Source organism: Danio rerio, chromosome 3, assembly GCF_049306965.1.
Source record: "Danio rerio strain Tuebingen ecotype United States chromosome 3, GRCz12tu, whole genome shotgun sequence".
Classification (NCBI taxonomy): domain Eukaryota; kingdom Metazoa; phylum Chordata; class Actinopteri; order Cypriniformes; family Danionidae; genus Danio; species Danio rerio.
In genome coordinates, this window is record NC_133178.1 from 37,431,067 (window position 1) to 37,447,401 (window position 16,335).

Consider the following 16,335-nt stretch of genomic DNA (forward strand, 5'->3'; position numbering starts at 1 on the left):
ACCAAAGAGAATCGATTCATGAGAGAATAGTGATGCATTTTGAAAATTTCAGAATCGATAAAGAACTCTCAAACAACTTATTGCCTCTGCTCTACTTGTTTTATTGCTAGTGTTGATTTTGAGTAAACTCTCTTGGAATCGCTTTTATGAATATTTTTAATGCAATTTTTTTAGGCTATATGAGATCTGATAATATATAGGTCCCTGAGCTCACAGTGTCCCAGACACCAATCTTTTAACAATTTATAAAAGGTGAATCATTGTCTGGACGTTTGGTATTTCAGTGTGCACATTGCTATTATGGGCAGTATGGATTAGTTGAGGGTCATGATTTTCCTGTATTATTACAGCACAATGAGAGTGTATATTAATACCATCTGATGTTTGCATTTAGATCGTTTATACCATTTGGTGATATGTGACATCATGCTAAAAGGGATAGTTAACCTATAACTAAAAATTATGTTATAATTTACTCATCATTCAGCTATCACAAACCTGTTATAGTTTCTTTTTTCTCTTGAATATAGAAAATGCTAAAAACTTGTTAACATTGCATTCCATAGCATTTGCTTTATTTGTACTATGAAAGTCAATGGTTTAAGGTTTTCTTTTTTCTTTTTTTTTCTCTTTTTCTTATTTTTTGTTTAAAATATCTTCTCTTAGTTTCATCAGAAAAAAGAAACTCATAAAGGTTTAACACCATTTGAGGGCCAGTACATTTTATTTTTGGGTGAACCATCTATTTAACAAATTTAAATTATTTTGAGAATTGCACACTTAATTTTAGTCAAAACTTTTTCTCTTACATTGTATGTAAAACTCTTACATGAAGTATGCATTAAGTTTTTCATTTTTCTGTTTATCAGCATTTGCAACACATTACTGTAATGCATACAAAAAGTAAAGTGGATTAACTGCTTTTTTTCACATTGAAATTTCTTCATTTCTGCTGAACTACTTTATTATATTCTGTTGAAGCACAACTAATGTTTTAACTTCTTTTTCTCTGTGTTAGAAGAGACAGCGTTTGAGGCAGGAGTGAGAGTCCAGATTCACAGCCAAGCGGAGCCTCCTTTCGTCCATGAGCTGGGTTTTGGAGTCGCCCCAGGCTTTCAGACATTTGTGGCTACACAAGAACAAAGAGTGAGTGAACTTTAACTTCACCTCTGAATTTCTTTTGAGACTTATTTCTCAACCTATTTATTTTCATCCTAAATATGTTAGGCTTTATTTACACTTTACGTTAACATCCATTTGAAGTAATCTGATCACAAGAGTTCAGTGCTAAAAGCTTGAAACACATTTTGAACAGCAGCATTATTCACAACGATTGGATGAAATCACTCTGGAAAGTGTTCACCTGGAGAAATGTCAATCTTCACAGTTGAATCTTGTGCATTACATTTTGCTCTAGAGTAAAAAGCAAACGAGCAACAGTTATTTTGCAGTAAGGAAATAAATCAGCTATGGGATCTGTTAATGTGAGCATGCCAGAATTTGATTACATGTTTATTAAATTAAGCGTACATTGAATATAAAATTACAAGACCAATAAAAAAATCTAGTTGTAGTAACTAGAAAAATTCAATTATAAGAATTGGAAATATTAAGTTGTGCAAACTAAAAACATTATTCTGGGTGAAATAGAAAAATATTGGGTTAACTAGACATTTTAAGTTAGAACAACCAAAAATATCAAGTTGGGGTAAATTGAAAAAATAAGTCATATAAACTAGACATATTAGCTTGCAGACTATAAATAATAAGTTGGGTGAACTAGAAAAAAATGGGTTCTCTAGTCATTAGAAATTGGCACAACTACTAGAAATTTGATTACAGCAACTAAAATATTTAAGTTGCGGTAACTAGAAAAGTAAAGTTGCTGTAGCTAGAAAATGTAAGTTATTCTGACAATAAAAAACAGTTAAGAGAACTACAAAAAGTTACAACCACTAGATAAAAATAAGCTAAACTCAAGTCAAAGTCAGCTTTATTGTCATTCAAAAACATATACAGGGCATACAGATATATAGATAGTGTGTTAGTGACAAATCATGTTTTTAATTCCCTCAACAAATCCTTTGTTAGTGCTCAATGGTATTAGTGAAGACTCCACAAACATAAATAACATGAAAGTTGAAGAGTTTGTAATCACGAACCATTTGTAATGTTTGTAATTATAAGTCATTCATTATCTGCACATGCTAACTAATGCATTAACTAACACATTACTATATTTGTAAGTTTACATTAACAAAGATTTTTAAGTATTGTTAAAAAAACAAAGTATTGTTGAATAAATGTATTCTTTATTGTTATGCTAATCCATTTACTATCATTATAAATTAGTGCATGTGTACGGACACATCATCTAACTAAACTGTTAGTGTAAGTATTTAAATATAAAGTTAACATTAACAAATAGTATGTATTGCTGTAGCAACTCATAATGTTCACCATAGGTTTATGTTAACTAATGCATTCACTGACATCAACCAATACAACCTTAATGTAAAGCATTAACCTTTTTAGCTCAGCTCATCAGCAATTTGATTTCTGAATGTCTGAAAATAGTATATGGATGAGCCAACATTAACATTTTTTTTTCCAACATACATTTTAGTACCACTTACCTCTTTCTTTTATTTTTTTATTATATATATATATATATATATATATATATATATAAAATTTTTTTCTTTTTTTTTGTCACTACAGCAATATCTTTTCATAAGTGCTGGGTTAATAAATGCTAAAGCATACTGATGCATCCCACACAACAGCACAGAACTGCTGACTCACTCAGACCTTGTCAAAACAGGATCACCAAGGTTAATAGTGCCTTTTAATCCACATCCATGTGTTTATGATCCTCATTGTTTCTAGTTTCCTATTCTGTTTCATGTGCACATATACTTTGTCAACCCCTAAGGGTGCTCAATCTTGAGTGATCATCGTCTAGTTTGTGTTTGTGTGTGAGAGAGACTATAAGTTAAATACTGTACAATTATTATTCATTTTAAAGGCTATTGACTGTTCATTTTTAGCTATTCTATTGTTATGTAGCTCTCCACTTTGTTGTAGTTTGTCTGATGCTATGAGGCTTTAATATCTCCAGCCGTGACCTTGCTGGATGTTTGACTGCCATTTGTTTGCAATCTGTCTCACTGAATCAGTCTCACCACAGTGAGCACAAATCAAGCCTAGCATTCTAGTTTTGTCGAAACTAATATGAAAACAAATATGATTTCCATCTTTAATAATTGTCAGTTTAAAATTGCCATGAAACAGAAGTACAATCTTTTTCTCCATGTCTATTTTACTGCATAGCAAAGAAGAACAAGAAATTGCACAAGAAATATAAGACTTTTGCGGTATTGTTGATTACTGTTGCTGTGATATACAAAGATACACTGGGGGAAATAAGTATTCAACATTTCTAAGTCATAATTTTTCTAAGAAAACACATTTCTAAAGGTGCTGTTGACTTAAAATCAACAATCAAAAAAAAAAGAAAAAAAGAAATAAAACCATCAAAGAAATACATATATGCTAATAAAATAATTTATTAATTAGTTATCAATTTAACACAGGAAAAAAGGGAGGTGTAGAAAGGCAGTGAAAGCCCAGTGACAGCAGTTAAAATCTCTTAGTAGTTAGATAATGTAATAATAGCTGCTTCAGTCCAACATCTACATTAGCAGCATGATGAAGATGAAATCAGAGTGGACATTTCAGCAAGACAATAATCCAAAACACAGCCAAGAAAACACTTTAAAATGCCTTCAGAGAAAGAAAATCCAACTGTAGAATGGCTCAGCCAATCACCTGACTTGAATCCAATAGAGATTACAAAATAAAGAACAGATTTTGTAGATGAAACCCATAGAAACATCAAGATTTTTACACTCTGTTAAAGTCTGTAAAAAAATAAAAATCTCACAATCTGAGCAATGCATGTGACTTTATTCTTCACATGAGAGGCATTTTTAAACTGCCATTACCAAAAAAAACTTTTATATAACGTTTTAAATATGTTTCAGTAGTTCAATACATAATGCTTGTGTCATTTCATTGTTATTACACATAATTTTTTTTTTCTTTAATCAGTTTTATTCCATTTTTATGTTTGCATTGTTTGGGTTTTTACCAAAATCTAGTTCATTTCCATGTTAACAGCTCATTTAGAATTTTATTTTATTTCCCAAAAAAAAAAAAAGACATGTTAAATACTTTCTGCACCACTGTACATTAGTACTAGTAGGAATGCTCCGATTGATCGGCCTGAGATTGGTATCACCCGATAATCACATTTCACGACTCGATCATGAACCTCAATCTCATGAACCAATTGCAAGTGTTTGTTTACAAACACATGAACAATGTTTCAAAATTGCCTTTTTCAAATTTTTCTAATAGTTTTTTTTAGTTGTTTTATCTATTATTTTTTTGTAAAGCTGCTTCTGATCGTTACATGTATACAACATCTTTAATTTATTCTATTAGGTAAGGTGAGACCTCATACTTAGAAGGAAAATGTGCTTATGCAATGGCAAAGTTATATAAAGCTTGAAGCATCAGAATTGGTACTCTGTATCGGCTGATCACCATGACAAGGAATTGGTGCTCAGTGTCGACTGCAAAAATTTTGATCGAAGCATTCCTAATTTACTAGTATTGTTTGGTGATGCAAATATTAAAAATGAATAAACTTCAGTTTAGTTAAACTTTAATTGACAAATATATAGCCCAGAAGCTATTACAGACACAAAAGTAAGACATTACATCAAAGACTAGAATGCACAAGACATGTCACTTGTATAGTTTTGAATGGGGAAAAGTGCAACGGTCAATATGGCGAATGAAGCTCCTACTAGTACAGGGGCTAATCATCGATCAATATAAACTGACAATTCCAGGGGAGAAGCTCAGATCAGATGTGTCTTATTATGAAATTTTATGTGGTCAACAAACACACTTGAATCTCTGCAAATAATTACTTCACAGGAAAAAAAGAAATATACCCAGATACAGCTTGAAATATTTGCTTTTAAATTACCCCCTACACTTGAAGACAATTTTTTTTTTTTTCTATTTGAAATCTGTATGAAACGATCGCAAGGTACAGTTCGTCCTGTCAAACGCACATCACATGACAGCAGCAACTACTCAAATGCCCTCAAACTTGTAATGAAGGGGGGCAGTCATTTCTAGAGGAGATTTGCTATCAAGACCATGTTGTGAATTACTTCAGAGGAGCAGTAATGTGTTGAAGGCCATAAATGAGGTTGGTGTCATGACTGCTTTCCTTTCGTGTGTGCATGCGCACTAGCTCGGGCAACCTGAAAAATATGCTGATTTTATTTGATTCGAACGTTTAGAAATGAAACTTAAGAGACAGTTGTTGTTTAATTTTATTGGTGATTCCACATTTGTAATGTAATCTTAAGCTTGGCAAACAGTTTTGGAGAATTTGATGTTTCCCCATTCAGACAGAATGCCTGACCATACCACCTAAGAGGCATTTCAAAGATGGCCGCCGAGTAAAAAGACTTACCTTAAAGAGTCTTTGATTACAGGATTTTATTTCTTTATTTTTGTTTATGGAAAGCACACTGCTTAAATAACATATTTGTTTATGCTCTTTAAGCTGTAAGTTTCACAATGACATTACGCACATACACATGCACACACACACAATTAAAGATGGCAAGTGATGATTTTTCAAGAAGAAATGCATTTGTTTTCTGCAAAACAAAAATAATTTAATTGTCAAAATTGTGTTGTCATACTGTAGCGCTATGTTAATAGATGACACTGTAGCTTATGATGTGGCTTACTGATGACACTGCGGCTTACAAGTGTAGTATCTGTAATAAAAAAAAACAAAAAAACACAAAGAACAGTGATGGGCACATGAGCTAGCAGCGTAAAATTATCTTTTAATTAACTTTTGCCTGTAGCTTGTATGAGTGTTTTGAATTATGAAACCTTGATATCTGCTCCGGCTTTTAACAAAGTTTAACAAAGTTACTTTTTCTCTACATGTTTAGTAGTTTATGGAAATATATATGGTATGTGTTGTTCGTGTAAATTATGTTACAAAAACAGGGTAATTGGTTTTCAGTAATTTTTACCTGTTATTTAATGTATTTATGTTAAAATACAGATGAAGTCAGAATTTTCATTATTTTCTCTTTGCCATGATGACAGTACATAATATTTTACTACACACTTCTTAAAAGTGCTTCAAGTGACATTTAAAGGTTAATTAGGCAGGTTAGGTTAATTGGGCAAGTGACTTTATAATGATGTTTTTTTTATGTAGCCTATCAGGGGAAAAAATATAGCTTAAAGGGGCTGATAATTTTGTCCTTGAAATGCTGTTTAAAAGATTAAAAACTGCTTTCATTCTAGCTGCAATAAAACAAATACGATTTTCTCTAGAAGAAAAAATATTATCAGAGACATTGTGAAAATTTCCTTGCTCTGTTAAACGTCATTTGGAAAATTAAAAAAAAAAAAAAAGAAAAAAAATCTATTCTGACTTCAACTGTATATATGACCCCAGATTAATGTTGCATTAGCATATTTTTGCAATGGCCGAAAATGCATTGAGGATTAATATATGAATTTACACAACAGTTTTGTCTGGTTCTCGATTCTGATTGGCTGTTAGCCGTGATACATTTAGGTTATATCAACACCCGAACAGCTTCTTTACCCTTTGTGTATTACTCCCCCCACATACAGCCAGCAGCAAGCAGAGACAGTTTGACAAATATTCCTGCTCTTAGAAGATATAACAGTCTGATTTCTAACTACAGCAGATTAAATCAATATTAAACTGGTAAGCACACGTACCAATACTTCTGTTTTTCATAGGAGTATCCCGTATTTCAGACCAATCTTCCGCAACCATCCTGTTTTTATTTCTTCCTAAGAACTCACGTAATTTCACCCACCCCCCTCTTTGGTACAGTCTCACCCCCGAAGACCCTCTTCAAGTTTTGTCATCACTTTAGACATATAGTCATTCAAACACTAGCTCTAAAGATATGTTGGTGAATTAGTAACGGCTTCTGCTGTTTTGACTTAAGCTGCAGATGTGAATGAATGGCGGAAGAAAGTAGTTCCTAATAAAAAGGGGTTTTTAGACTCTCCGTGTTTGATTTTCTTATTTTACAGACACGATTGTGCCATTGAACTGTTGTATAAATGCAATATCACACTCGTAGCAGTGCGGTATGACTGTATATCAGCACTGGTGGGAATATACTACCATATCGCACTGCTGCTTGTGTGATACTGCTCATTTATAGATTTTTCTTTTATGCCAAAAACATTAGAAAACAAGGTTAAGATCATGCATCATGATGTATTATTTATTTTATATATTAAAACTTTAAAGCTTAGATTTTTTTGTTTATATAAAAAATCTTTGTAAAATTGTCCCATTCTGACGAAGTATATATCATTGTCCCGTTTGCAGGGCGAGAAGGAAGCTTTGAGCTCAGGTAGGTCTCGAGAACTCCCCTTTTTTTTATTAGAGCTGATGACAGAAAATGATTGTTATGAAGAGATATGCAGCTGGATGAGAGTTTGACTGTAGTGCTAAATTTAGATTGATCAATTAACTTGTGCATGTTCTTGGAATGTGGGAGAAAACCAGAGAACTTAGGGGAAACCCACGCGAACGAGGGAAGAACATGCTAACTTCGAACAAAAATGACAGTCGGCCCGTTAAAGAATTATAACCAGTGATGTTCTTGCTGTGAGGCAACAGTGTTAATCACTGGGCCACCATGCCGCCCTATAAAGAGAAAGGTGGAGTAGGGGTGGAAGGGGGGATTCTTCAAATCGAAGATGACTATAGTGAGAAACCCTGGCTCTTTATACTGGGTTAGAAATCATCTGATTGGTGGATCATACATAGTTAATGCAGAACCAGCCATGTTCAATCATAATCATGAGATCCTCTTGAAATTAATTTATAAATAAACTTCACTTCGAGTGAGGTAGAAATTCTTGCGTTAAACTAACGACAAATTTTTGGGTCCAGGGTCACATATTATTTCTTAAACTACTAAAAGTGTCAATAATGCTGTGTTCAATTCTTTATATAAAAAGTTGTAAGAGCAGAGATCCAGGTCCTATCATTTATTTCAAAAATACCTGATTTTTTGTATTTTTTTAACAATTTACTCAATATACTAAATGTATTTTTGTCAGTATATATTTTCTGCATAGGTCACAAGGTTGCATAATAGCAGTTTCTATAAAACTAAGAAAATCACTACGTGATGCCATGACAATACCGTTTTCTTAGCCTCTTTCTTTACTTTTGTTGTGCTTATAGATGATTGCTGGTTTTAATTGTGTTAATTGTTATGTGGCTGTTAAACTGAAATACAGACTAATGACAGTGTGCAAGTAACCTCAGCCCTCTTGTGCTGTGCAATTATGTTTATGGACATTTAGACTGTTTGGCATGCATTAGGTGGTATGCTTTTTTTAAGCTATATTGAGAGCTCCTGTAGTCGTAGAAATAAAATAATGTATTAGGGTGACTGGCACAAATCCATTTTAATAATCATAATATACAACATTGTTCATCTTTGTTTGTTGATGCTATTGGTGTTAGATTTACTATCTTGTCATGGAAAGCGATATGTGTTTAACACAGCTGTGGATGATGCATATGCAGCTGTGGTGTTTCTGTCAGAGTGTTTGCAACCTTCGCCCTCCCTGCTGTTATCTGACAGTGTAAGGGTGGTGTTCACTTATCTGCCGTAGTGTACAGGTTAAGGAGGGTATCAAAATCTCTCCTCTGGCTGGCTTTTATCAGGGTCTTCTGCTCTCTTACCTTGGGTTATCTGCTCTCTCGCTCTATATCTCTGTCTCTTTTTTTTTCCTTCTCAGGTCTTATTGTTATAGTCCAACAGCATATTTAGATCTTTAGAATAGCACTTCAACTTGATGATTTACTTTAAATGTTTTACTAGCTGAAAGTAACTATTTATCAATTATAAATCATTATTATATTAGTAGACTGCGAGCTAAATATATGAAAACTTTTAGTTATTTTCATTTATGCATCCAACTGATTTTCTGTACTACTAATCCCAACCATAATTTTTAATCTTAATCCTAACACTAACACTAAACCTAACTCTAACCTGACAGTTTGTGCTGTAGATACTATAATAATAATATGGGAGTTAGCTTATATGTAGTTGCAAAGTTAGCTAATATAGGATAATGTCTACAGAGGACTTTTAAAATAGTGTAACCAAATAATTTAATTCTGAAATATTATTTGCCATAACAGTTAGATTGGTTATCATATTTGAACTTTAATCGAAAGCATGATACTACAAGTTAAAATAAATTTTGAAGACTTTGGGATTAGAAGAAGTACAATGCAAAGTTTTTCCACAACTTGCCCTTGCACAGTTTTCAGGAACATCTTTATAATTTAGTTTCTGCTTAAACAAGTGCTTGTCTTCCATAGTTTACCTACTGCAGTGTGAATCGGTGGGTGGAGCTAAACAGGCAGTATTGTAGAAGGTGTTAATCTTCTGTGGAGGTGGAGTTTAGACCCACCATTATCTATTAAAGACAACCTAGGCTCATTCTGAAAACGCCACTCCGTGGATGTTTCTGGAGATGGCGAAATATTTCCTGGGAGATACGTATTTTTGCAGTTTTTTAAAAGGCCGCTGTGTGCGCTTTTTCACATCTCAAATGCCTCTTGTGAATGCTGTTCGTGCGCATACTGATCTCACATGAACCCACCTGAGGCCGCTGTCGACCGACTGAATGACTGAATGATTGAATGAACGACCGGCCAATCGACCGAACCACCCTCCTCCTTCCCTAAACCCAACCAATTTTACTGACTGACCTACCCACCCGCTTACTTCCTTAAACCCAGCCGACTGTTTACAAAAGCCATCCAAAAAAAGCTCTCGTCTGATTTTTATCACGTTTTCAGATATTACCACATTCTCACCCTGTTGTTCACTCGTTCATTTTATTTTTTTGGATTTTGTTTTTGTCTTACCTGATTTCTGGAACTGCTCTTCCCTGGACTTGAACTTAGTCATTAGCCCCTTTCACACAGTGATACCGGTAAATATCTGGAAAATTTCCGGAACGACTTTACCGGTATATTCAAAAAAGCGCTGTTCACACAGGCGAGGACGTTACGGAAATTTTCCGGATAAGAGCATTCACACATCCATTCCAAAATACCGGTAAATTCTGACATCATTCACCACAAATGAGCTTTAAACGCTGCGCTTGTATTTGTAAACATTTGACTAAATTACAAACTCTGTGGATGATCAATATTGTGAACAACTTTCGCAGGATCACTTTCGCATGTCGAGATGTTCATAATATGTGCGTGTGCAGGCGCTCACAGGCAGTACACAGGAAAGGAAAGGTCTGTATGTGTGAAAGGGGCTATTGTTTTGGTCAAGTCCTCTCTGTGTCTTAAGTCCATCGACTAACACGTCGAGTTAACTGGACAAACTAGTTACAGAGAGAAAGCCCTCCTCATGGAGGTAAGCGGTCAGCCGGTAAGTGCCAAAACGAGTCACACCGCCCTGTAGCGTTCCATTAAAAAATGAAATGCAGCCAGGACTACGTTTTCAGAATGAGCCTGTGTTGATTAAAGATGCTTATACACAATCTGTCATTTTGGCAGATTGGGTTCAATATGAGCTGTTTTTAGACTAAAAAGAGGGTTTTGACGTCTGAAAATTACAGAGTATTTCTATAATAGAACAACCTCTGATATACCAAAAGATCAATGGAATTCAGATTTTTAAGATCATGGCCCCTTTAATTTGCCCTGTTTATTATGGCCTGTAATATAGCTTGATCTGTAGATTTTAATTACTGTATGGTGCTGTACAGGGCAACAGTGCTAATCACTGGGATGCCGTGTCACCCAATCTAGAAAAATGAGGGAGGAGTAGGAGTGGGAAGGGGGATTCTTCAAAACAAAGATACTGAGGTAAGAAGCTGGTTACTTATTGTGAGTTAGGAATTGTCTGATTGGTGAATCATGTGTTATAGCTAATGCAGAACCAGCCATGGGCATTCATATGCATGTGATCCTCTTGAAATGCGTTTAAAAATAAACTTCACTTATGGAGTTCAGTTCCTTGTTAGTTTATTTAATTTTAGAAGAATGTTGAATAGAGGCGACGCAGTGGCGCAGTAGGTAGTGCTGTCGCCTCACAGCAAGAAGGTCAATGGTTCGAGCCTTGGCTGGGTCAGTTGGCGTTTCTGTGTGGAGTTTGCATGTTCTCCCTGCGTTTGCGTTGGTTTCCTCAGGGTGCTCCGCTTTCCCCCACAGTCCAAAGGCATGCGGTACAGGTGAATTGGGTTGGCTATATTGCTAAAAACTTGCTGGAGAAGTTGGCGGTTTATTCCGCTGTGGCGTCCCCGGATTAATAAAGGGACTAAACTGAAAAGAAAAGGAATGAATAAATGCTGAAAAGCTGGAGAAGTATGATTATCTTTTATTTAAAAACTTTAGTTTTATGCAATATTTATGCCTTAAAATGAAAGTTTTTTGAGTTTGGACACACATTATTATGATTGCCTGGCATATTTGTAAAGGGAAAGCATTAGCAGCCCTGCCATAATGTTTTTGAGAGCTCCAGGTGGTGAATAATGGTTGTGCATGTTTGTGATTTACAGAGACCATGGCATCCAAATGGCCAAAATATCCAGGTCCAGACATTCACTGAAAGTCTAGTCACAATATATGCTCTGCACGCACATGCAAACACAGGTGTTTGTCTGAAATAACAATGCAAAAACTAAGTTGCAGACTAGAAATGTGAAGGGTTTATGAATCTGTAACTCCAGGTAGCATATGCTGCACAATAATAGGCGATTATTACACATCTCTCTGAAAGACATTCTAATTAAACAGGAAGTTTAATGTCTCTGATAATCACCCACACTGTTTTTATATACTCCTGGACTTATTTCTCTATTCGCTTGTTAAAATAATTTGAAGCCAAATCCTTTTTTTGTGTGCATGCAAAACAGAAAACATAATCCCTGACCTATTGTTACTGGTTCAAAAACAATTCACGCTGACATGTGCCAAACAAATGTATAGTGCTGCACCGATACAATCAGGCTCTTCATTAAGAAAAGGTCTGAGCTAGGTGTCAGTGGGTGCACAAAGAACGCAACGAAAGTAGGCACTGACATGATAGTGTGGAGGCTGTATTCTGTTGATGTATTCATCCATGATAGGTTACAAAGTTCAGAACAAGCCAGGGCCTCGTTTCAATAAATAATATAGTTTGTAGCATAGTTTTTTTGTTGTACTGTAAACTTTAGATTAGACAGTACTGAATTTAGCATGGATACAAAGTGATGCTGTGAGGGTAGAATTACAAAGACTTTATAATAATAGCTCAAAGTTTCAGGACAGTTTTAAGGAGTTTTACACTGAGAGTAGACAAAAACAGAAATGTTGCTAATTAACAGTACATGACATTGAATGCACTGTGCTTTTCTCCCTCACTGACTTGTTTTACTACACTGACCACGGTCTGTAAACTTTAATATTTAGATGTTAAACATTACGATCGCCTCACAGCAAGAAGGTCACTGGTTCAAGCCTCGGCCAGGTCAGTTGGCATTTCTGTGTAGAGATTGAATGTTCTTCGGGTGCTCTGGTTTCCCCCACAAGTCCAAAGACATGCACTATAGATGAATTGGGTAAGCTAAATTGTTCGTAGTGTATGTGCGTGAATGAGAGTGCATGGGTGAAAAGAAAATGAATGAATGAATGGTTTGTTCTCAATATTTCATGTATAGCTTTGTTGTGCATGTACTGTATGCGTGAGCGTGCATGCGTGTGTGTATTTGCGAGTGTGTGTTTACATTGAGAGATTATTTGATGTGAAATGCAGAAAAAATATGTGAAATTTTTAAATGAACTGATAAGAACATGGGTGGCATGGTGGCTCAGTGGTTAGCACTGTCACCTCACAGCAAGAAGCTTGCTGGTTCGAGTCCTGGCTGTGCCAGTTGGCGTTTTTGTGTAGAGTTTGCATGTTTCCCCCATGTTCATGTGGGTTTCCTCCAGATGCTCAGGTTTCCCTCACAGTCCAAAGACATGCAGTATAGGTGTATTGGGTAAACAAAAAAATGTCTGTAGTAAATGAGTGTGGGTGTGAATGAGTGTGTATGGGTGTTTCCCAGTACTGGGTTGCAGTTAAAGTCTGATTTTTATTCAGAAGGGCACTTTTTGTTAGACGGCTCACCAGTCAGGTATACATCCACACTAAAATATCACGGTGAAAATCATCATAGCTTTGGTACAATAGACCCAGCTCCCGATCCAACTTTGAGAATAGATTAACTGCGCTATTTCTTTTTATCACGTGATAAGAGTCTCGCGTTAACGTAACACGTAGATGCAGATAATGGCCCACCACTATGAATGGATGAATAAATGAATGAATGAATGAATGTCTATTTCTAAAAAAAAAAAAAAAAAAAAAAAGCAGAAATTAATTCCTGTCCCCAAATCTTGAGCAGTTGAATACCAATCATTCAATGTTCATGGGGTATAAGCACAACTTTTTCAGCCAATGATAAACTTTCTGTGAAAGCTGAATATGACTTTTTCAATTTCTTAAGGTTCCTTTTCCAGCATGGATGTTGTAATGTGATTAAAATACATTCAGTCAAATAAACTTAAGCATTCATTTAGTTGTTTAAGCGTGAAACAAGATGAAAGACCATGTATTCAATAGCACCCTCAATCAGCTAGTGCAGAAACTCAATTGAAAATAACAGGGTAAAATAAACTGTCATCTTTTTAAAGACATGGTGGGGAAAAGTGGAATTTAATTCAGTGCTGCTTGTCAGGTCTGAGACCCACTTTATATCATATATCTAAAAGGCAGTGATATTTTGAAGAAATCAGACCTTAAATGTGGCAATTTTACAATGGAAAGACAGTTCCCAGGAAGCGCTGAGGCTGAGACTGAACTCAAAAGTCTGTGTGCATATACCTCATTGTATGTATTCCAGATTTTTCTTCTTTTTTTTGTTGTTTGTTTGTTTGTTTGTTGTTTAATGTATTGCAATATTGTTTTGTCCATGTATTCTTTGAGAAAACAGCAAGATATTTGGGAGCAGTCTTAAGACTAAAGTATGATTAGTGTGCCAGAAAGATCAATGAAAATATCAAAGTAACCCCCTGTTGAGAAAATTGTTCAAGCTGACAAAATCAGGACTTTTCCCCCTAAATCCCTTTGTTATAAACTTAGTTTTGACAGATTGCTCCACCCTGTGTGTCAGGGAAACTATTCATTTATTGTGTACAGGCTTGTTTTTTTTTTCTGCTAGGATGTGGCACTAAATCATCTTCAAATCTGTCTTTGCATATTCAGTTTCTTACAGTTTTTTTTTAGATTGGGGAACATTGATTGATTCAGGACGTATATTGTTTATTTTGTGGTAATAACAGTGTGACTGATTGATATTTTGGGAACTGCTTCTCTGTCACAGTAGGAACCCACTAAGCTCACAGCCTGTTCTCACATTCACTCAATATCGTCTCTCTTCACTGAATCTGTCAGATGTGCTGTAAAAGTCGACCATAAAATGAATTAATCCTTTAAATTCAAGCTTTATTAATCTCTTCGCTTTTCATTAGCAATGGTCATTTGGATCTGTGTTTGTTTTGGAATGTTTTAATCATTCCTGTCAAGAGCGTACGAACGTGTGGCATTAATTATGCAAATTTATATTAACAGAATAAGCTGTGGGATTAATATTTAAACCAAGATCTTACAAAAAGCCAACTTTCTTGTGGATTGCGAAAATGTTCTCAATTTGTTTTTTTAAAAATGCTGTGTCCAGGAGGTTGTATCTCCAGCTCATTATCATTAACCCTGATGTCCTAGCCAGGGGCTGTAATGACTCTCTGACGCAATGTTGCAAGAAACCCATTATGAAAGACCCAGAGAGAAGGAGAAACAGAGCAAGCAAGGTGAATGTGGCTGGTTTCTGAGATCATGTAATATGAATGCGACTAGTGGGGTGAGTGGTGATGGCTTTTCATTTGATTGAAGAGTCTTGAGTTCATAGATTGAGTCTGAATGACATTTTACCCAGAACTGCCTTTTCATTCCTCTTATATGCTTCATCTCAGTTGGGAGCTCTGTAAATTTAGCACTGGTTAATTAACTTTACTTTAGGCTTATAGGACCTGCAAAACATCCGGCATGGGATATTTTTCCATTCCCTTCTGTCTATCTCATCCCTCGCTCCTCCATTAGAGAGCGTCTCTAGTGATCCCTCTGGCAGCGTAACCCCCCCAACACACTGACACTAAATACACTAAATTAGGTCTTCAAACTAGCTTTGAACAATCAAACTGCCATTATCAGCATTCGATTTCATAACTTTTGCCAAAGTCATGGCCTTTGACTACTATTATTTTACAGACTGTAAAGTTTTGGGAATGACAACCTTATTTAAAGTGCACATGAACTGGAATATTAAGTTGGGCATGAGGATTTATTCTTGCAAAGTAATAGTAAGAGGGGCATTAAGGGTTTAGAAATATTATGGCTGCAGCCATCAAACTCTTCTACAGAGGAGGACTGACTTTGATTGAAGATTTATTTATTTTCAGCAGATTAACTTGCATAGATTATTTTTTCCCCTAAAGAATTGCAATGTGCACTAGCAAGATAAGCATTGTAAATTTTGATTTCACATTGACTTTACATACAGGAGTAAATTCCCTAATTGAATCACCTTCACTATGTTTACTGTGAGTGGGTATTGAATGCAGCTCCTAAAGTTGCGATGAGTGACAGTGTTAAGAGAAACATTCAGGGATCTTGAGCATTTGGTGTCCACTTTTGACCAGGATATTAAGACTTGTTGTGATTAAAAAAAAAAAAAAAAAAAAAAAAACATTAACAGAAGCATCCTGTTTTATGTTTGGAAGTCATTCCATTATGTTCGCATGCCCTTCCAGCTGCAACCCATCACTGGGAAACATCCATACACACTCATTCACACACATAAACTACGGACATCTTAGCTTACCCAATTCACCTACAGCACATGTCTTTGGACTTGTGGGGGGAAACAGAGCACCTAGAGGAAACCCATGCCAACATGGGGAGAACATGCAAACTCCCCACAGAAATGCCGACTGACTCAGCCGAGGCTTGAAACAACAACCTTCTTGCTGTGAGGCGATCGTGCTACCCATTGTGCAACTGTGTCGCCCACTGTTTGTACATTTTGTAATTTTTTGTC

At 35.5% G+C, this 16,335-nt stretch overlaps 1 protein-coding gene across 10 annotated transcripts in view; it reads left to right on the plus strand.

Annotated features, from left to right (window-relative positions):
- Positions 1 to 16,335, plus strand: part of asic2 (acid-sensing (proton-gated) ion channel 2) — an 814,368-nt gene that overhangs the window by 745,315 nt on the left and 52,718 nt on the right. For all 10 annotated transcript variants that reach the window (XM_068216458.2, XM_073938667.1, NM_214788.1 and 7 more), the window contains 1 exon segment: positions 1,019 to 1,146. In XM_068216458.2, coding sequence (XP_068072559.1) covers positions 1,019 to 1,146 — 128 coding nt within the window.